We start from the raw sequence: 22,159 nt of genomic DNA on the forward strand, positions 1-22,159 counted from the left end.
ATGTTAATTCATAAGTGCCTATATGGCCTTGCTGACCCTGGGAAATTTCACCACCCTTTACCCCCCCAAAAAAAACAAAAAAACAAATGTTCTAAATCAGTGGTACTCAACAAGGGGTCCACGAGCGGATTTCAGGGCGTCCGCCAAGCAGGGCCAGCTTTAGACTCGCTCAGGCCCATGGCAGAAAGCCAAAGCCCTGCCACGCGGGGCTGAAGCCAAAGCCTGAGCAATATGGCTTTGCAGGGGTCCCTGTGGTATGTGGCCCCAGGCAGTTCCCCTGCTTGCTGCGCCCTAACTCTGGCCCTGGCTTTTATATGCAGAAAAACAGTTATTGTAGCACAGGTGGGCATGGAGTTTTTGTAGCATGCTGGGGGGGCCCTCAGAAAGAAAGATTGAGAACCCCTGTTCTAAACCATATCCTGAAGAACCAGCCTTAGCACTGGCAGGAGCCATAGAGTTGACAAGGCTCAGGTGGCTTCCAGAATTTTTACCATTATGTTTAGTTACACCTGCCAAAAAGCCAATTTAACTAGCACAGTGGTAAACACAGATATGGTCCGCTGGAGCCATTTCGTCGCTAGGGTTTCTATTTAATATTAACACTGATTCAGTTGCACCTGTGTTTGAGCCACTGGGAAGTTTTTTGTGAAAAATTTCCAGAGTAGACACAACATATTTGGCATTAACATCAGCAAATAAGCAAGGACAAAAGCTTTCAAAAACCACAGGCATAAAACAGAGTTTCAAAGCAATGCTGTACATTTTGAATTCCAAATTTCATAACTCTTTTGCTGTTCTGTCCATATCAATTCTCAGGAGAAAAATGTTTCCCAGTGCCCCAGCAGCTCTCTTACCGTACCTGCCCGAGGGCATGCTGCAGCAAGGTAGGGTGGCCAACAAAACGGACATTATCAATCTTCAGCTCAAATTTTTTGCCACACATATCTGATTTGGTAGCCAAAATTGTTGCCAGGATGACATCTGAAAATCTTCAAAAGTAGAAACAAGTTACTATGATAACCAAAACACCACACCCTAAAAATATTCCCCAAACTGAAATACAGATTTATTTCATTTGTGTGAGCTTTAAGAGTGTTTTAAATTACATATTTAAACTGGAACACCTTGAATGCATCCAATTATGAAAATTAATAATTCCATAAGATTATGTCACTCAGATCACCAGAATAATAAAATGAGAAGCATCAAAGGCAAAGAATGAAAGTTCATGCTTATTTAATTACATGCTCTGGGAAAGATTAGATGTCATCTGCTTTCAAAAAGATAAAACCCGCTCAAATTAGTCATTGCCTGGATTTAGCTGCAGGTTAATGAACTGACTAAGCAGGCAGATATCAAAATAATCTTCACTCAAGCAGACAAGGATCTTTAACTACCCAAGTGTGTGGGGGGAGGGGAAGGGGGGGGTTGTTGGATTTTAATAAAAATCTTCTTCCCACTGTGTCCCCCATCTCTTCTAAATCCAGTAGTCAGATTCAAATGTATTGCCATGAGAGATACTCTGAGATCAGCAGACCACTGGTGGTCTGCAGACAGCTGGCTGGTCACATGGTACTGGCTCTCCTCATCCCAGCTAGTCAATTGCATTAAAAGAAGTAACAATACAGTACACTCTTTACACTCTTTCCTAATAAAACTTCTCAATGTAAACAATTGCTGTTAGCACTGGAATCTAATGGTACTGTGAGTGGGGAGGACGTGGTCTATGAATGTGGGGGCAAGTGTCCACAAGAGAATCTCACTGTAAAGGCATGTTGTTCATCATGAAAAAGTCTGAAAACCCCTGCCATAAAAAGCCATTAGAAGGAACCCTTCTGCAACTCCACTGACAGTGCTGTGGGTGATCTTACACCATTCTAATCTATTTAGGTTCTTATATCGCTTCCATTACCATGTTGTCTGAGACAGAGGAGCTCAGACCAAAGTAAAACAGATTTCATTTTGGAATTGTAGGAAATTTTCCCCCTCAGTTAAGAGACTGTACAAACTTTATTGTTTTATTGCTGTATAGTCTTTCCTCAACTGCCCTCTTTGAAGCAGCCCAGCTACAACCAAAGTGAAGAAATTTAAACTAACCCTCTGGGGAGAGTTTAACAAGTTCCTGTACTTACATTTGCTTGTGTGTGTGCGCGCGCATGTCCCCCCATCCCCCTTCCCAATGCAAGTATCCCAGATAACACTGTATCGCATAAGGAAAAGGGCAGACCACGGGTGTGTGCTGCACTTCCTTTATCTCTTGTCAGCAAATGAGCCCTTAGTGCTCAAGGAAGCTACTCATTTAAGAAAGCTGTCTGGTCTAGTTTTGGTGAGTTATTAAAGGAATTAAGAGAAAAATGTACAGCCATATAATATATACACATTCACCCATGCACAGGCAGCTGTACTGCCTTTCAGTTAGCACACTGGTCATTTCTTTTTATCAGTAAGGAGAATATTCTTGGTTTTATTGAAGGTCTATGCTGACCCAATGGCTCTGGCTATGAGATTTCGGAGTACCCTTGCCCTGCTGGACATTAGGTGTGCTAGGGTCATGATGGCCCTTGCACTTCTGGAGGGAGCAAGTGTGCACTGCATTTTCAAACCCCATAACTGCTCATCACAGACAGTATTGCACCTTATAGGAGACAGTTTCCTACTGAATGCAGCTGGGATATTGGCATAAGGAGATGGATTAATCCAGGTGCCTCAAAGCCAACTGAACCATCATTTCATGAATAGTGTATCTACCAGTATGTCCAACAAATATGAATTCAATAAGGAAAAAACTGTAGTTTCCTTAAACTGACTAGAACAAGCTCCTCTGAAAACAGTTTCTGTTAAAAACAAACACAAGGTTACAGCTCTAGGTGCCCATTTGTGAAAAATCCCCTGCATCACTAGTCTGTGTTAATTAGGTGGTTCACACTGGACTGGGGAGAATTTTAAAGTGGGCTGGGCCACAAGGGATGGCAAATTTGGGAGCAGAAAGGATTAGGTGCTGATGAGTGGGAATTTTTTCTATCTGTCCTTGGAGAGAAAAGTCTTGACTGTGGGGCCCCGACCCATTATACTGGCTTTTATCACTTCAAGATTAAGCTACAACATGTTCAACATGGGACTACACAACCAGGCCATTCAGAAGGTAAAGTTGGTGCAGAATACACTGTAATCTGCACTGGCTTCTGGTTGGCTTCCAGGTGAAGGTCAAGGAGCTGGTTTCAACTATAAAGCCCTCAACGGTTTGTAACTGCCTACCTGAGAGACACTTCTTTCTCTCTCTGAGAGACTACCACAGATGTGATCAGCTGAAGCACCCGAGATACACAGCCCTCTGGTTCCACAGAGAGGAGTCTGGTATTGTAGCAGGGCCTCTTCAAGGGAATGAGGGGTCTTTGACTCTGGATCCCACTCCCCCTTAGTCACACAAACTGGATTTGTTAACCCTGACGACACACTGCATAGCTAATCTATTTCCTTGGGCTTTTACAGAGAAGGTGGACTGAGGGGTTTATCAGTTTTTATTATTCCAGCCTGGACTGGTTTGTATGAACACCACAGTGGGATCTGGATCCGGATCCAGGACCAGGGCTCCAAAGTGCTATAATTACTATTTATATTAACATTTTGGGGATTTTATTGAGGTTTGTAAAAATGCCTAAAGTCAATGGGGATTGATACTTCAACTGACAGAACCCTAAAGTTTTGTCTGAAGCCGACGAGATTCCACTCCTAGGCAATGACAGATCCAGCACTTGTGCAACCATGTAAAGCCCTGTGATTTCTAAAGGGGAGCAAACTCTTATTGTACCATGGCACAGAACAAGCAGGATCTAACCACAGAAACCAAAGGCCTTGGCTACACTAGGGTTTGGGATTTTTTTAAACCAGAAATCTCTCACGACTACTACCACCAGTTCAACTCCATCAGTGGTATCAACAGTAGACAATAGAACGGTTAACGCTGGGAGCACTAGCATTAGCTGGCTGCCACTATTGCTATCACCTGTGGAACTGAACCAGTGGTAGCAACAGTAGTTTTATTTTTATTTTCTTTTGGTGGGGTGGAAGACACCCTCAAACAGACACAGCCATCTGAGCCCAAGAAGAGATTCTATACCATGACTGACTTATACCAGGTGTTCAAATGAATAGGGAGAAAGAGTCTTAGCTTTTCCCTGCTATTGTTTGGTCTAGGCAGAAGGCAACTGCATACAATACAGCTTCAGCTCTTGAGGGAGCAATCTCAGGTTCCTGTGCATAGTGGCTATGCAGCTAAGAGAATGCCAGACTATTCTGCATCACTCCTGCTCTGAATACTTGCAGTTGTCTGTGAAGAGACCTTGGAATTTATTCCCTCTCACTCCAATCCAGCTTCTTCAGACTCTTTTCCAGCCTCCAGACATTATTCTCTTCCAGGTTGGAAGAAGGAGCCTCTCCCCAGTGTGTACCATTTCCACTTTCTTGGTCACTCTGCAGTGACTAATACAGTAAGGCTATCATGGAATTAAATAACTTTACTCATTGGACCATACTTGTAAGCAATCAATTGCTAGTCAGAAAGAAGCTGATTTAGGGTTTGGTAATTAATACTAAGATGAAATGTGTGTTTGGTGATACGTGACCCCAGACCCAATTCCCATGGAGCTTTCTGGAGGCATTGCAGCACCTTCATTGACACAGGCATGGATTCTTGCAGGATTACTTACTTTCCTTTACCAATAGAAAGGACAGTATGGGTCCACCCACTCGATACGTTTTTGTGCTTCCTGTAGTGTTAGCAGGACTTTTTCAAATCACCTAGCAAGAAACCTTGGCAATACATTTCTTACGGACACTGTGATTTAATATAGAGTTCAAATTAACTCAGTGTTCAGTGTAAAATGGAAATCAGAAACAAAGCACAATTAAAGGATGGTGAGAAAAGAAAGCCATTCTAGACAGATGATTGTTTAGAATGTTTGCTCTTACCCTGAAACCAATTGCTCATCAGTTAGAGGACATTGCTCTCTGAAATGGGAACATGGGCATAAACACAAAACAAAAACAAAACAAAAAATACAGCAAAAGAATAAACTAGGCAAAGTAACACAAGATACACAAAAGTGACAATATTAAAAATGAAGATGGACTATTAAGGGTTAAACTTCTGTACAGTAGAGAACTACATGCAAGAGTAAAAGCAAGCCTATGGTAAGGGCACTGCTGGTGCATATTTTATAATTAATGCTTACCTAGCATATTCTTACCTAGAAATTGCAGAAAAACTAACACTGATTTCAGAGGAAGAGATTCCTTAACTTCGTTTCCTGGAGCAGATTGTTACTGGTGTTCACAAGAACCCATCTGTGTTGTTTAAAGTTGCTCACAGCATCATATGGCACAAACCCTCCTTGTCAACTTGCAAGGCACTGGCAGTGTAGCTCAGAGGTTAGAGATGAGACATAGGACACTGAGGATTTTATGCACATTTGTGGCCCTTTGGATGGTCTTGCACATGGAACTGCTGCTATTCCCAAATAAGCACATCTCCCCATATGAGACAGGCCAGATTCACAGCAGTGGCAGAGCCAGTTCCATCCCTGGCTTATTTCATACCCAGGACCAGTCAGCAATCAAAGCCTTAAGATGAGTAAGCTGAAAAAGGTTTTGTGGCAAAGGACATGAAGCCCTCCATTTGATGCAGAGAACAAAAGAAGGCACTTACTGACTCTGCTCTCAACTGCAGCTATTTGTACACTATGGCAGCAGATGCTCCTGCACTGGCTCCCAGATACCAGTGGACAGAGCAAATAGAAATGCTTCTCTCTCAAGAATAAAAATGTTTCCAAAGATGGATGGTGCAATTGAAAATTTGGCCAGATAAAGCCATGGCTGCCTTATACCATGCATGTTAAAAGCTGTACCTGAAATCAAAATGTCAACTCATTCTACTGGAAAGGTAAGTCAGTCTCCTGCCGGACACTTTACAGCAAAGAAAACCAGGGGCACCCTACAAATGGGAGAAGTGTCACCAAAGGAGGGAGAAGTGGAATCATGGGATGGGTGTCTAAAAGGATGGATGGAAAGCCAGGTGCTTCACTGAAGGGAGGCCCCTAAGAACACCTGTAAGGGGTACCAGGTAGGTGCTTAACAAAAGAAAAGAGTGAGAGTGAGTGTATATGGAGGAGTTATCAGAGGGGAGCAGATGCCAGTCAGGAAGTGGGAAGGGAAAGATATGCACTTCTGAACGTGAGAGAGTCTCACTGGAAATGCTAATAAGGGAGTGCATATAGGAGTTGGTTCCTACAATCAGGAGGGGAGGGCCTGCCACATAGCCTCATCACCAGAATGCACTGTTATAGCGCAGCTCAGTAGTACACTCTTCAGCAGTGTCTTACTTTAACGAGTTTCTGAGCTGTTAAAATAGGTGTATTAACAAAAAGGTACATACATGAGACCGACAACTGGAAAAACCTTGATATAGAGAGAATGCTCCCAACAGCTGGGGAGACATTCTCATGGGTTTTTATAGCTCTCACTATTGAACCAAAGACTGAAGCAGCAGGTATGGGGCAAGAGGATTGTGCTCCATGTGGTGGAGGGTAAAGGAGTATGAGGACCTGAGAGGGAGGGTGCTGGTTTCCTGGTACTACAGCACTAGCATTGCCTTATCTGTATCAGACTCCCCAGCTCAGCAGACAGCTGAGGATTTCCCTCTCGAAGGAACATGCTGCTGTAGTTGCTTAATGCTACAAGGGTTTGAGAGCCAACTTGTGCAAAAGCCTGTTGTTGACACAGCAATCCCTGAATGTGCTGGTTGTCCCAACTGAATCAGCTTGGTAACAGCTGGGAAGGAATTCCTGACTCCCAGTCTGGTACCCAGAATTCTACTATGCCAGAAATTTAGGCCTTTTCTACACTTAAATTTTTGACAGTTTAACCATGGTTAAACTGGCAAAAACTTTCCGAGTGTTGCTACAGTTATATTGGTATAAAAGTGCTTACACCGGTATAGTTTATGCCAGATAGGATAGACAGAGGTCCTGTTTTTCAGATTTTCATTCATTTCATTCTTGGGGGTTTATTCTTAACAATTTGAGTTTTATGTAGATGCCCCAAAAATGTTTTTTCCCCCCAGAGCTCTCTCTCTGATACCATAATAAGATTTTTTTGGGTACTTCCCAAAATTCTTGTATAAACAGGATCTACTTTAATTTTTATGATCTGTATAAAAATGACTTACCGGTATTTTACTTTGATCTTTGTAGTTGAACCCCTGGTTTACCATGTAGCACGTTTGTATCCTAGTCTGCTTTAACACAGTATTGCTTCAAACAACACTATGTTAAAGCACACTAGGGAAATTTTAGTATGCATCAGAAGGGTCAACTCAGATCAACTAATGCACAATACGTTTTAGAAATCGCAATCTGCAGTCTGCATTATTGGTCCATCTATACAAGCCCTTAGATGAAAGCCAGGGAGCAGGGACATCACCTATATAAACAAACTGCACTGGAAAAGTGGTGAAGTCAACGCAAACCATTTCTGGCTTTTCGCAATATTTATTGAATAAACACTGATTTGTATATAGATATAGATAAACTCTGAGTGTTTTATCAATTAAAACCTAAAATCACTAGCCTTAAGTATAGGTTATACCAATATAAGTGCATCTACATTAGCACTTTTACCATCACAGCTATGTTGGGGGGAGACTGGGAAGAGACACAATCACTTCCCCAATTGACATAACCACAGTAAAACTTTTTAAGTGTAGACCAAGCCTTACCTTATGGCTTTGGGAAAGTCACTTAAGGCCTGTGTACCTCAGTTTTCCCATTTGTGCAAAAGAGCCAATACAATTCTCCACCAGTTGTGATGATTATTTAATATTTGTAAGACATTTTGGAGAGGAGATGTGTTTTAACTGGGTTATTTGGGTAGGAGGGGAAAAGTGGAAGGCTAGGAGGAAGCAAGCGGAGATATGTTTGTCAGGCCAAGTTTGTTCTTACAGATGGCTGATCCTACTAGATAGTCGCCTTCTATCAGGAAGCTAACAATACAATGCAAGTATTTTTGCTACTCCAGTTGCTTCTGAAAAGGAGATGAAAACCCAGACAATATTAAAATAGAGTTCAGGCTGAGAGTATATACCAGTAACTATGGGTGAAAGCATCACAAGAATGCTGTAATTATCTCAAAAACAAGCATTAACAAACCCAGGAAATTCAAGAGATAAGTCTAAATTTTTTAAAAATCCAATTATGTTAAGGTATGGAAATACAGAGTTCAGACACCTAAACCACCTTAACTCTCTCTGCAGTAATGCCATCAGTAAATAAAATTACAAAGCAAATCTAATCTTCAAAATCAAGTTATTCTAATTTGTGACCACAAACACATAAGTACTTCACAGCCTCACGAAATCTCTTACTAAAGCTAATGCTAACAGTGGGGATTGCTACTGCTAAAACCTAATGAAGTAAATACTATCCTCTTTCCACTTTAGGAGCAATTGTATTATGTACCGATCTATAAACTATTGGCAACTTGTCTCATGCTCCAATTAAAAGGTTTCCTGCTAAATGCAGATTTGATTTTTCTCCCCAGCTCAAGGGCTTGATTATAACTGAGTTATGTTCACTGGAGTGCAATTAAAGGTATCACACTGGTTTTTCATTTAAAGGAAAATGTAAAGTATATACTTTGAAAAGAACAGAATTAACTGAGAAAAAGCAGTAGTCTATTCCATTGAGTCTGTTCAATCTGAGATGTTCACACTATCCGTTCAAAAACTGGTGACAACGGAAAAAGATGAAAAACTGCTATATGCAGATGATGTAGTAGTAAGGGCATCCTTAAAAGGTGACTTAGGGAAAATAGTAAACCAGTGGCATGACAAGCTAAGCAGGCATTGGACAAAAATGAACATGAGTAAGATTAGGGTCATGTGGGTCAGTAGAGATGCCACAGGAAAACTGGATATAGAGATTAATGAAGTACGACTAAACAAATTGACCAGTTCAAGTACCTCAAGAGTGAGCTTGAATGTTTGTTGAGACACAAGTGTTGTGCACAACAAGCATATGCCTCTGAGACTGAAAGCCCTACTTTATAGAACAATAGTGCACCCAGCAATGCTGTATGGTGCAGAAACATGGGTGGTGAAGAGGCAGCAGATTCAATGCCTACAGCTGTTCAAGGTAAGATGTCTTTGCACTATAAAAGGAGTTACACAAAGTGACAGATTTCAAAATGAAAGCATTAGGATGGCAGTCAAAGTCTAACATAGCTGACAAAATCCAGGAAGCGTGACTTCCCTGGTTCAGACACATGCAGAGGATGAATGAAGAGGAACAGACGAAGATCGAATGGGATGACAGCATGGTAGTAAACAAACCCCGTGGAAAGCTGAGGAAGTGGTGGATGGATCGCATCAAAGATTAGGGACCTAAGCAGGTGGATCTTAGTGCTGCAATGGACAGCCAAAGATAGTGCATGCTTGCTCAACGACTTGACTCCAGATGATGGCATAAGGGGAAAGAGAAGAAGAATCAGAGTCACAATCTATTGAAAGATACAGATCTGAAAACTGGAGCTGTCCGGCCATCATATTTCAAGACAAAAATGCAAAACAGAAGGCATTTGTATGACTTTATATTTGAAGAAAGTAAAGTTAGTGCATCTCAGGAAACAATTTGATAACATGTTGTACATTAACAGCACGTGCAGTAATTTGATGGAAGAAGTCACTTGTTGCTATGAGCTATCATTTCTGAAGATGGGGATCAGTCTAGCCGTTGTATCAGTTCTTCAGCTGTAGACAAGACTTTATCTCTTTCCTTCCATTAGCATGTGAGAGGAAAGTTGTGAAAAATGTGATTAATGTGAAAAATACTGATTATTCTGGGAGCCAGAGAAGGACTTTTGCAAAGGAAGAATTAGACTCAAGTGTAATTTCAGAAAAGGACTTTGTCACAGCTAGCAGGTTTAAAATGAAGCCACCTCTGCACATTTGAATGCAGATGCATAAGCACACAAAGAGCACTTTCATCAGGTCTCCTAGATTAAAGAAACTCTACTATCCAAAATCTTCTCCATATGTAGGTATTTCTACACTATGACCAAAGGAGCTCAATGTATGTAGCTTATAAGTATTTGAAAGGCATGTTTTCCAGACTTCACATCATTCTGGTGGCTCTTTTCTGAACATTCTCCAATTTTTCAACATCCATTTGAAGTGGATTCCAGAATTGAACGCAATATTCCAGGAACTCCAATTGTAAGGAGTTTAACTATTTCGTAAGATTTAAAAAACATGCCCCAGAGAACACCAACTTAGCTAAGGGTGAGCTCAGGACACCTGCGGACTTTGCCAACATCTGCGACAGCCCAGAGTGATAAATTTTGTGGTATGCACAAACCAGAACAAAGCAGGAGACTCTGCATGAAGTAAGAAGAATGTTTAAAAGATCAATTTAAACAGAATAATACACAGGGACACTCAGCACCTCCAGAGCATTTTTCATCCAAGGATCCCAAAAACATTGTTTAAATTTCAGTATCCTTATGAGACATCACTTCATCCAACAAAAAACTGCAGCTACCTCTGGGGAAACACACCAGTTAATTTGCACACAATTCTACATGAGAGTTAAGGCAGCAAGTGAAGAACACTGCATCCAACTGTAACTCCCATCTGGAGATGCAGGTAGGTAGAACTGAAATCTGACCAAGGCAACTGGATTAACACTCCTATTTTCAAAGAGTGGCATGGGCTCTTTAATGACCAGAAGAGGTTAGAATGTCTGATTTACATCTTGCCCGAAAACCAGCACCTTCAGCAGCACTCTGACTCTCACAAGAAGTGCCTGATTAGTAGGTGCATCCAGCACATCTGTCTGAGATTAACTCGGTTCTGAGTTTTTCTTTGCAGATCTCCTTTCATACAGTACAAGAGGATTTGCCTACTCAACTAGTGTGCAAGAAAGGAGAATGGGCCATTCTCCTCCTTTATTTTAAAACTTTTGGTTGAGGGGAAATTTCCTTACCTGGAGTCTCCATCTTGGTCTTCTGTGTTGTCATTAGTGCTATTCACAGCATATCTGCTCCTTGGCTTACCTGAAGCAAATGGAAAAAAAGAATTTCGAATTGCTTAACAGTGACCTTCAAAAAGAAATGTGTGTTTGTGCCTTTTTCTAAAGGATGTACTAGGAAGGCCCAAAAGTGTTCTCTTTAAAAACAACAACAAAAGCCCTCCTTTTTTATATTAGAAACATCCAGCCTTGACTTCTCTGTTTTTGCTCCAAGACAGTCTGAGAAACAGGACCAGAAGTGTCCTCATCCTTCAACTGAAGATGAAGGGGTGCTGAAACTTTCACAAAGAGAACTGATTTCCCAAGTATCTGGCAGAAATATGAATTAAATAGATACACCTCTACCCCGATATAACGCGACCCAACATGAATTCGGATATAACGCGGTAAAGCAGTGCTCCGGAGGGGGCGGGGCTGCGCACTCTGGTGGATCAAAGCAAGTTCGATATAACGCGGTTTCACCTATAACGCGGTAAGATTTTTTGGCTCCCGAGGACAGCGTTATATCGAGGTAGAGGTGTAGTCAGCAAACAATCAAACTTTTAAAAGTTTGATTAACTCCTTTCCCCTACTATTGCTCAGGTGTAATTATCATAGTTTCTGATGTCACAAGCCAGCAAGTTGACTAGCCCTTCAGAGGGTCCTCTTACACAGAGAAAGAAATCTAAAGATCTAATGCCATCAGCAAGAATGGAAAAAAAAAAAACAGTTTTCAAACAACTTTCAGCTGATCTAGGTAAATAATGCAAAAGAGGGTTTAAACATCTTCTCTCTTGGCAAATCACATTTTAACACCTACAACGGGGTGTTAAATGCTCTTTGATGACATTGGAAGGTTAGCACAAAGATCAAGGATAAAATATGTGACCTTTTGATACGAACTAAAGGTTTATTTGCTATCTGTTACTTGTTAGGTGCTTTGCGGTCTGACCGCCTGTATATCACAGGCCACTATCACCACCACCCAGCACCCACATACTAAACCCAACTGAAATTAGACCAAGGTATAGCCTTTAGGAAATCAAAGAATTCTCAGAACATATGAAGCCACTGGAGACTCTCTCACATATTTTCAGCCTAAATAGAATAGATTTTGTCAAGATTTTCCAAATCCATCACATGATCTTGCCTAGGGGTAGTTAAAGCCAGCCATTTTACATCCAGGAAATTTCAAAACAACAGTCCAGCTGGGGTGAAAAGGAGAACACAGAGCTGGGCATTGTGTGTACTGATGGCATTTGAGCCTAGAGAGTTGAAAAATCTTCCCTAAAGATCTAACTGATGTTAATTAAGGGCAAGGCTGAGCCCCCATAAAAGGAACACTATAAATGAGTGTTCTTAAGAAGGGTGTGTTTCTAGTGGGAACCTGCAGGGATCAAGTCTTGATCCTATGCTATTTAACATTTTTATTAACAATCTAGAAGAAAACATAAAATTATTACTGATGAAGTTTGCAGATGATGCAAAAAAATGGGGAGTGGTAAATAATTAAGAGGACAGATCACAGATACAGAGCAATCTGGATCGTTTGCTAAACTAGATGCAAGCAAATTATGAGTTTTAATGCAGCTAGATGTAAACATATACATCTAGGAACAAAGACTATAGGCCATACTTACAGGATGGGGGACTCTACCCTGAGAAACACTGATTCTGAAAAAGATTTGGGGATCATGGCGGATAATCAGCCGAACATGAGCTCCCAGTGCAACACTGTGGCCGAAAGGCCTAATACAATCCTGGGATGCAAAAACAGAGAAATCTTGAGTAGGAGTAGAGAGGTCATTTTACCTCTGTATTTCGCACTAGTGCAACTGTTGCTGGAATACTGCATCCAGTTCTTGTGTCCACAGTTCAAGAAGGATGTTGATAAATTGGAGAGGGTTCAGAGAAGAGCCATAGAATGATTAAAGCAGGGGTTGGCAACCTACGGCACGCTCAGCCCGCCACCACTCTGGGGCTTTCCGCCGCCGGCTCCTGCCAGCCAGGGTCCCACCACCGGTCCCACTCAGAACCCGCTGCTGGCCTGGGGGAAGGAACCCCAGGCTGGCAGCAGGCTGAGACCCTGGCTGGCAGGAGCCAGCAGCTGAAACCCCAGAGGAGCAGGCAGGCTGAGCTACTTAGGAGCTGCTCTGGGGGTTCTGGCTGCTGGCCCCTTGCCAGCTGGGGTCCCCCCTGCCACAGCCCCACTCACTTTGCGCAGGCCCCCTGCCAGACAGGGTCCAGGCCTCCAGCCCTGCTCAGCCCTACCAGCCGCAAGCTCCACTCACCTCAGCTGCCGATCTGGGGTTCCAGACGCTGACCTCCTGCCAGCCAGGTCAGGATCTCCAGCCTTGCTCAGCCTGCTTTCTGGCCTGGAGTCCCAGCAGGCCACCCTGGGCTCTGCTCCTGGCCTTGGATCAGTGCTCTGCAGCCTCTCCACTGTGGCCCACTGTCCCCAGCCTGGGACAGTGAGGGTTGCACACAAGGCAAGAGAGGGTGCAGCTCAGCATCCCATCTTAAAATTGCTTATATCAGACCACACTGCGTTTAACCTTGTGCCTGCCTTCTATTGCCATTTTTTTCGCCACTGAGAGTTGAAGGGAACATTTGACAAAATGGCAGCTCCTAAGAAAGTGAAGCTAGATGTCCGATCATTTCAGCCTGCTTGGACAGACGCATTTGGATTTATTGAAAAGAAGGACCATGCTATTTGTGCTTTCTGTTATGGAAGTGTTGTTTGTCGCACATCGAGTGTTCAACGACATTTTGAAACGAAGCATGAAAAAAAAAAAAAACATTTCTTGACGAAGCAGACAAGACTGAATCAATCAAAAAGGCAGTAGCAGCCTATGAGAAGCAAAGCAGTGTTTTTAAAAGGTTAAGTGTAAGTAAAAAATCAAGCTACAGAAGGAAGTTACAAGATTGCACAGTGCATTGCAAAAAACGGAAAGCCGTTTACAGATGGGGAAATATATAAAAAGTTTTTCTCAGCAGTTCGGAGATTTTGTTCAATGATTTGCCAAATAAAGATACAATCATATCTAGAATAAAAGAACTGCCCGTCTCTGCCAGAACAGTTGAGAGACGCATAAGTGAAATGGCAGAAAACATTAAGGAAAAGGCAGACAACTGCATTGAAAGACACAGTAGTGTTTAGTGTTGCAGTTGATGAGAGCGTGGATAATAAACGACGTTCCACGTTTGGCAGCTGTTGCAAGAGACTGTGCTTCCGATGAAATCCGAGAGGAACTTTGTTGCCTAAAACCCCTGCATAGCACAACAAAGGGGGACGATATACTGGTAAGTTTTGTAAACCATTTTGAAGAATGAGGCGTTGACACCAGAAAAATATTTTGTGTGACAACAGATGGTGCTCCTGCCATGGTCAGAAAACAGAAGGGATTTGTAAAGTTACTACAAGATCAAATTGCCCATCCAACAGTCAAATTTCACTGTCTCATTCATCAAGAAAACCTGTGTGCTAAAATTTCTAATTCAGAGCTTAATAATGTGATGAATACAGTGGTGCGAATTGTGAATTTCCTTGTTGCTCTATCTTCTTTGACTCACAGACAATTTCAAGCACTGCTAGAAGAGATGGACAGTGCTTATAACGACATCCCACTTCACAGCAACATTCGGTGGCTAAGTCGTGGCAAGGTTTTGGTGCGCTTTGTAAACTGTTTTGATGCAATCAAGGCCTTTTTGTCAGAAAAAGAACAAAACTACCCTGAACATTATGATGACAAATGGCTGTGTAAGCTCATGTTTCTAACGGATATCACCGCTCACCTAAACGAACTCAACCTGTGTCTCCAGGGCAAACTGTTCAGGCTTCATAAAGGTCCAGGAAAGCATTTGTTGTGAAACTAGCAGTTTTTTCCTGGGATATTCAAACTTCTACTTTCTGCTACTTCCAACTCATAAAAGAGCTATCGACACGTTGCACTGTCAGTGTCGATGAGATTGGAATGTATATGCAAGAACTGAAATCAGAATTTTCTGACAGATTTCAAGATTTCCAGCGATTTGGCCCAATGCTTTCTTTCCTAATTAAACCTGAAAAGTTCAATGAAAGCAACTTGGATTTGTCTGTATTTCAGTGGATGGGTGTTGAAGATTTCGAAATGCAGCTCATTCAGTTAAAAAGCTCAGAATTGTGGACATCAAAGTTTGTGGATCTGCGGAGCGCACATGAAGCTACTGAGAGAGATCATGGAGCCTCTATTCTGACCTGCTGGACGTCCCTGCCAGTGAAATTTAACTGTTTGAAGAAAATTGCGTTTGCAATGCTTTCAGCTTTTGGATCCACATACCTGTGTGAACAGGTATTTTCACACATGAAATCTGTCCTCTGTCCCTCTCGGAGCCGGTTAACAAGTGATCGCTCAGAAGCCTGTGTTTAGCTTAAAGTATCCAGATACATGCCAGATATTGGAAAACTCAGCAAAGAAAAGCAAGGGCACGGATCACACTAAACTGATAAAATCTGCATTTTAATTTAATTTTAAATAAAGCTTCTGAAACATTTTGAAAACCTTGTTTACTTTACATATAAACAGTAGTTTGGTTATATATTATAAACTTATAGAGAGACCTTCTAAAAAAACGTTAAAATGTATTACTGGCACACGAAGCCTTAAATTAGAGTGTATAAATGAAGACTCGGCACACCAATGCTGAAAGGTTGACGACCCCTGGATTAAAGGATTAGAAAAAGATGTCTTATGGTGATAAACTAAACAGACTGAGCTCCTGGAGTTTAACAAAGAGAAGGGTTAAGGCATGACTTGATTACAGTCTATAAGTACCTGCATGAGGAACAAATATTTAATAATAAGCTCTTAAATCTAGTAGAGAAAAGTATAACACGATCCAATACTAGAAGTTGAAGCTAGACAAACAGACTGGAATAAGGTAAATTTCTGACGGTGGGGATAATTACCATTGGAACAAGTTACCAAGAGCCATAGTGGATTCTCCATCCCTGACAATTTTTAAATCAAGGTTGGATGATTTTCTAGAAGATCTGCTCTAGGAATTATTTTGGGGAAGATCTCTGGCCTGTGTTATACGTGAGGTCAGACTAATTTATCACAAACCCTTCTGACATTAGAATCTGTGAATCTATAAAAGGAAGCAACTGTCCATCATTACCCTTTGGCGGAAAGAATAAAGCAATCAGAAGGCTTCTTCTACCTCAGACAGATCTTGAACATGAACTAGCAGCATTCTACAGTAGCAGACTGAGGGTAGGTCATAGGGAACTTTTGTCTTCGGCCACAATGACACTGTGCATCAGATCAGGGTAGAGGTGAAATGACTATACTTTTAAAGGTTTTACATTTAGATCGAATATTAAAACCAGGCACTCAAAATGTCAGCCCAAAAAGGAATTGCTTTAGAATTATGAGTAACTGGGAAAGGAGGGAATGGAAATTGAACTAAGTCTACTAGAACATATAACTCATCATATGTGCTTCTCCACGCTACATTCAACTGTGTGAATAGATCAGATGCTCATTGCACTGGCTTCTGGGAACCCTTTGGATAAAGATAATCTATTCAAGTGAGAAAACAAAAAAAGAGTGTTTAACTTTTGCGAATGGACATTTTGCTGGATCTTTCTCCCATCAAACTTTTGAAATCCTGGTGTTGCCAACTCTTAAAATTTTATCGTGAGTCTCACAATATTTGATATTTTTCTTGAAGTCCCAGCTCCTGGAGGCATGTGATTAAGCGAGAACCTCATCTTTCATTTAAATACTAAATAATATCTAGCTCTTATATAATTCTTTTTATCAGTAGATAAATCCCAAAGGATCTTACAAAGGAGGTCAGTATCATTATCCCCATTTTTATAGGGGAACTACTGTCTTTTTGTTCTGTCTGTTGGGTGCCTAGCACAACAGGGGCTGCTCCAAAACTGGGATTCCTAGGCACTACTGCAATACAAATAATAACAAAGTTGGTTTCTAGCCCTCCTACCTGCAGCTTTAAAACATACAATGTATGGAATCATAGAAATGGAGGGGTGGAAGGCCCTTGAGAAATCATCAAGTTCAGCACTCTGCACAGTGGCAGCACCAAGTAAATCTAGATAATCCCTGACAGACACTTGTTCAACCTGCTTTTAAAAACCTCCAATGATGGGGATTCCACAATGTCCTTTGACAGATTATCCCAGAACTTAACTCAGTGGTCCCCAACGCGGTGCCCACGGGCACCGTGGCGCCTGCCAGGGCATTTATGTGCACCCGCCTAGTGCCCAGCAGGGGAGAGAAGCCGGGGCCCCGCGCCTGCCGGGGACAGAGAACTCCGGGGCTGTGGGCGCCGGAGTTCTCTATCCTCGTGGCTTCTCTTCAGCTTCTCTCTTGATTCATATATTATGTAATATTAAATATCATGTTTTCCGTATTATTTAATGTACAAATACAAAATAAGCCTTGAAAAATTGTTGGCGCCCGCCACACTCTTCTGAAAACATTAATGTGCTACTGGCCACAAAAAGATTGGGGACCACTGGCTTAACTAGTTCAAAGTGTTTCCTAATATCTAACCTAAATCTTCGTTGCTGCAGATTAAGCCCATTATTTCTTGTCCTACCATCCTCTTTATAAGAGTCCTTAACATATTTGAAGACTGTTATCAGGTCTTCTCTCAGTCTTCTTTTCTCAAGATTAAATATGCCCAGTTTGTTAACTTTTCCTCACAGGTCAGGTTTTCTAAACCTTTTATCATTTTTGTTGCTCCCTTCTGGACTCTTGCCAATTTGTCCACATCTTTCCTAAAGTGTGGACCCAGAACTGGACTCTACTCCAGCTGTGGCCTCCCCAGTGTTGAGCACAGCAGGACAATTACCTACATACATACAACATTCCTGTTAATACACCACAGAATATTAGCCTTTTCTGTGTTTGGTATCTGGTCTCCATTAGCCTTTTTAGTGAAGACTTAAGCAGTATAGGTATTAAACACCTCAGCCTTCTTGATGTCACATTAGCTCTTCTTTTTCGCTAAGCAGCAAATCTACACTTTCCTTTGTCTTTCTCTTGCTCCGAATGTATTTAAATAAACTCTTCTTCAGTGGTTCTCAAACTTTTGTACTGGTGACCCCTTTCATATAGCAAGCCTCTGAATGTGAAACCCCACCCCCCTTATAAATTAAAAACACTTTTTTATATATTTAACACCATTATAAATGCTGAATGCAAACTGGGGTTTGGGGTACAGGCTGACAGCTCATGACCCCCCATATAATAACCTCACGACCCCGAGGGGTCCCGACCCCCAGTTTGAGAACCCCTGCTCTTCTTGTTGTCTTTTATGTCCCTTGCTTGGTGTGATTCCTTTTGTGCCTTAGCCTGATTTTGTTTTTACCTCTATGCTATTCTTTTGTAGAGAGAGAGTTAAGGTGGGTCAAGTAATATCTTTTACTGGTCCAACTTCGGAGAGAGACACAATATTTCAAGCTTACACAGAGTTCTTCAGGTCTGGGAAACGTACTCAGAGTACCACAGCTAAATACAAGGTGGAACAGATGGTTTAGCATGAGTAGTTAACACATATTTCGAGGGACCATTTAACATACTGGAACCCACACAGCTACAACACCACTGCTTAGTATACTTCCGTACTCCTCCTTAGCAATTTGTCCCTGTTGCCCCTTTTTGTAAGAATCCTTTCTGATTTTCAGATCATTCGAGTCTTACTCCTCCTATCTTTCCTTCATATCGGAATAGTCTGCTGTGCTCAATTTAATAGTCTCCTTAAGAAACCCGCAGCCAGGGATTTCCCTAGACCCCACCCAAGGGGGTGTACAACCCCCTGAATTTCCCCAACACCTCCCCAGTTACATGCAGTGTTGCCAATTTAGTCGTTGGCTGGAAATTTGAATTGAAATTGAAACATTAATACACACTTTAAAAGCATATACAGTATATGAGAAAATACTTGTACCTGAGAAAGCATAAAGGGTTTGAAAAGTATGAACAAAGACTAGCTTCCTCATACAGCTGTTATTTATGACAATGTCGGCACATTTGTTTCGGCTATATTGGCCTACCTAATAATTTCAAATTATTATTTATAAGTGAGGTCTGAATGAGCTCTCTCCTGACAGCTAGTGATGAGCCGGGGTGGATGTAAAGGCTTCAGGACCAGACTATATTTACATGAACACACCTACTGTGACTGGGTATCCAGCAGACAGAGCTGTGCTGCCCAAGTTATCAATTTTGGCTGGTGTTGGGTTACAAATCACTTACGTATTAAATGTGGAGGTCATGAAATGTTGTTATCATTATTGTATGAGTAAAGGGCAGCAGAACTGTACTTAGCCAGGCTGAATGAGGGGGTCTCCCTCAGTGCTTAATTTGTGCTAGGGCTTGCCAGGGCTGAGTCACAGCACCTCTAGGCTTGGCAGTTCATAGCCCTGGGACCTCTGGGCTTGTCACATCAGTTATGAAAGTAACAAACTTGCTTGAGCCCCAGCACCTCTTTCGTTACAAATTAAGCACTGGTCACCCTCAACTGAACTGCACTCCCTAAGCAAGAGGTTTGGATGCCATATCCTAGTGAAGAGGATGGGTCACAGGTGTTTTGCTTGGTGGTGTGGGCGCTACCTAAGAGTCACAGATACTATTTGACCTGCCCCTCTCTCCTGTTTAGAGATAGAGCTGATTAGGCTTCATAGAGAGTCTTTTGGTTTGTTAAGTGACCACTAGAGCTGAAATCACTGATAATCAGATCTAAGTGCTTAGACCTGCTGTGGGACAGTGTTTCTGTGGAAGAGACAGCCCAGCCTGCACTAGCAGTGAGGTTCCCCCACTGAGAGCTGAAGTCACTCAGAGCTGGGTGGAACCTCGAGAGACCAACTCGCAGAGGTCACAGTGGCAGGTGGCAGCAGATGACAGTGCAGGGCCATGGGGATGGAGCGGTAGAGTGAACGGTGGCACGACAAACAACAGCAGCCAGAGCTTTGGACTATGTTTTAGTGACTTTTCTCCAGAATGCTAGATTTGTGACTGGGAAACTTATATAAATATACATTTCCTAGTAGGCCAAGATTTTTAAAATGCATTATTTGCCAAGGTCATTATCTCACATCATCACTATCTCAAGAGGTCATTATCTTGGGGAGTTTCTGTACTAAACTTTTTTATTATTATTTTTATGTAAGAACAGCCATAGGGGGTCAGATCAATGGTCCATCTATCCCAGTATCCTATCTTCTGACAGTGACTATTCCAGGTGCTTGAGAGTGAATGAACAGAATAGGGAATCATCGAGTGATCCATCCCATCGTCCACTCCCAGCTTCTGACAAACAGAGGCTAGGGACACTCAGAGCATAGTGTTACATCCCTGCCGATCCTGGCTAATAGCCATTGATGGACCTAACCTCCATGAACTTATCTAGTTCTTTTTTGAACCCTGTTGTAATTTTGGTCTTCACAACATCCCCGGCAAAAAGTTCCACAGGTGACTCTGCGTTGTGTGAAGAAATAGTTCCTTTTGTTTGTTTTAAACTTGCTACCTATTAATTTCATTGGGTGACCCCTGGTTCTTGTGTTAAGTGAAGGGGTAAATAACACTTCCTTATTCATTTTTTCCACACCAGTCAAGATTTTATAAGCCTCTATCATATCCCCTCTTAACCGTCTCTTTTCCAAGCTGAAAAGTCCCAGTCTTTTTACTCCCTCCTCATATGAAATCTGTTCCATACTCCTAATCATTTTTGTTGCCCTTCTCTGTACCTTTTCCAATTCCAATATATCTTTTTTGAGATGAGGTGACCAGAATTGCATGCAATATTCAAGATGTGGGCATATCATGGATTTATATAGTAAAAGTGGAGGAGCCTGGTTTGCCAGACTGATCAGCTAAGCCAGGGGTGGCCAACCTGAGCCTGAGAAGGAGCCAGAATTTACCAATGTACATTGCCAAAGAGCCACAGTAATAGGTCAGCAGCCCCCCATCTGCTCCCCAGTGCCTTCCGGCAGCCCCCACCAATCAGCGCCTATGCAGGAGGCTATGGGGGAAAAGGGGAGGAGCGAGGGCATGCAAGGTTCAGGGGAAGGAATGGAGTGGGGGCAGGGCTTGAGGCAGAGCGGGGGTTGAGCAGTGAGCACCCCCCAGCACATTGGAAAGTTAGCATCCATAGCTCCAGCCCCAGAATCAGTGCCTAGGTAAGGAGCCAAATATTAACCTCTGAAGAGCCGAATGCGGCTCCGGAGCCACAGGGTGGCCACCCCTGAGCTAAGCCAATACTGACAACCTTTATGAAAAGGCTCCAAAACACCATGCCTCTGGACTGCATCAACATGCAGAAAGCCTTATATACCAGTCACTATCAAAGCCAATTTTAAAAGAACTTAATGAGGCTGTTAAGAATGCTGGAGACACAACTCAGTTTCATGTGCTGTGTATTTATACCTGCCTACTGTATTTTCCATTTCATGCATCTGATGAAGTGGGTTTTAACACACGAAAGCTTATGCCCAAATAAATGTGTTAGTCTCTAAGGTGCCACAAGGACTCCTCGTTGTTTTAACTCAGTTTATGTGAACCAACATAGCTGTTGCATCATACTTTCTATTTAAGCAAGAGATACAACACACTACAAACTGGAGGCCAATGTTAAGTGCATTGTCACTTGTTAATCCTGAAGTTGGACACTGGTTTCGAATAAAACTGGTAAATGCTCACTATCTTTCTGCAAAAAACTCAGCTGACTCTCTAGAAGCATGCAGTGAACAGTGAAAGACTCAGCAGTTGAAAAAGTGAAGAACTCTGTCACCATATTCAAAATATGTGCATACATGGCTGATGAATGCACCGAGGCAAATAGGCATCAAGTATTAAGTCATTACGTACGTTATCTTGATGTCTGTGGTAGGCCAGTAGATGCATTCTAGATGTTCAGGTTATAGAAGACAAATCAGTTGCATCTGTGACATCTTAGAAGAGTTAAATGCTTGTAAACTGAACCCCAAATAGATGGCTGCTTGTGCATTTGATGGAGCTACAAACTTCTATGGAAGACATAGTGGAGTACAAGCTTTGCTAGAAAAAAGTGTAACCCTAATCTCTCCTATA

The 22,159-nt window shown here is 42.1% G+C and overlaps 1 protein-coding gene across 10 annotated transcripts in view; it reads right to left on the reverse strand.

Moving 5' to 3' along the window:
- Positions 1 to 22,159, reverse strand: part of NPRL3 (NPR3 like, GATOR1 complex subunit) — a 115,686-nt gene that overhangs the window by 91,446 nt on the left and 2,081 nt on the right. For 4 of the 10 annotated variants that reach the window (XM_034783058.1, XM_034783057.1, XM_034783061.1 and 1 more), the window contains exons 2-4: positions 11,034 to 11,103; positions 4,969 to 5,007; positions 860 to 989 (exon numbers count right to left, since the gene is read on the reverse strand). In XM_034783058.1, the coding sequence (XP_034638949.1) occupies positions 860 to 989; positions 4,969 to 5,007; positions 11,034 to 11,103 (239 nt within the window). Of the gene's footprint in view, positions 1 to 859; positions 990 to 4,968; positions 5,008 to 11,033; positions 11,104 to 21,937; positions 21,957 to 22,159 lie in introns of those variants that run through there. The other 6 variants (XM_034783060.1, XM_034783062.1, XM_034783066.1 and 3 more) reach the window with 4 other exon arrangements.

This window comes from Trachemys scripta, chromosome 10 (assembly GCF_013100865.1).
Source record: "Trachemys scripta elegans isolate TJP31775 chromosome 10, CAS_Tse_1.0, whole genome shotgun sequence".
Classification (NCBI taxonomy): Eukaryota; Metazoa; Chordata; order Testudines; family Emydidae; genus Trachemys; species Trachemys scripta.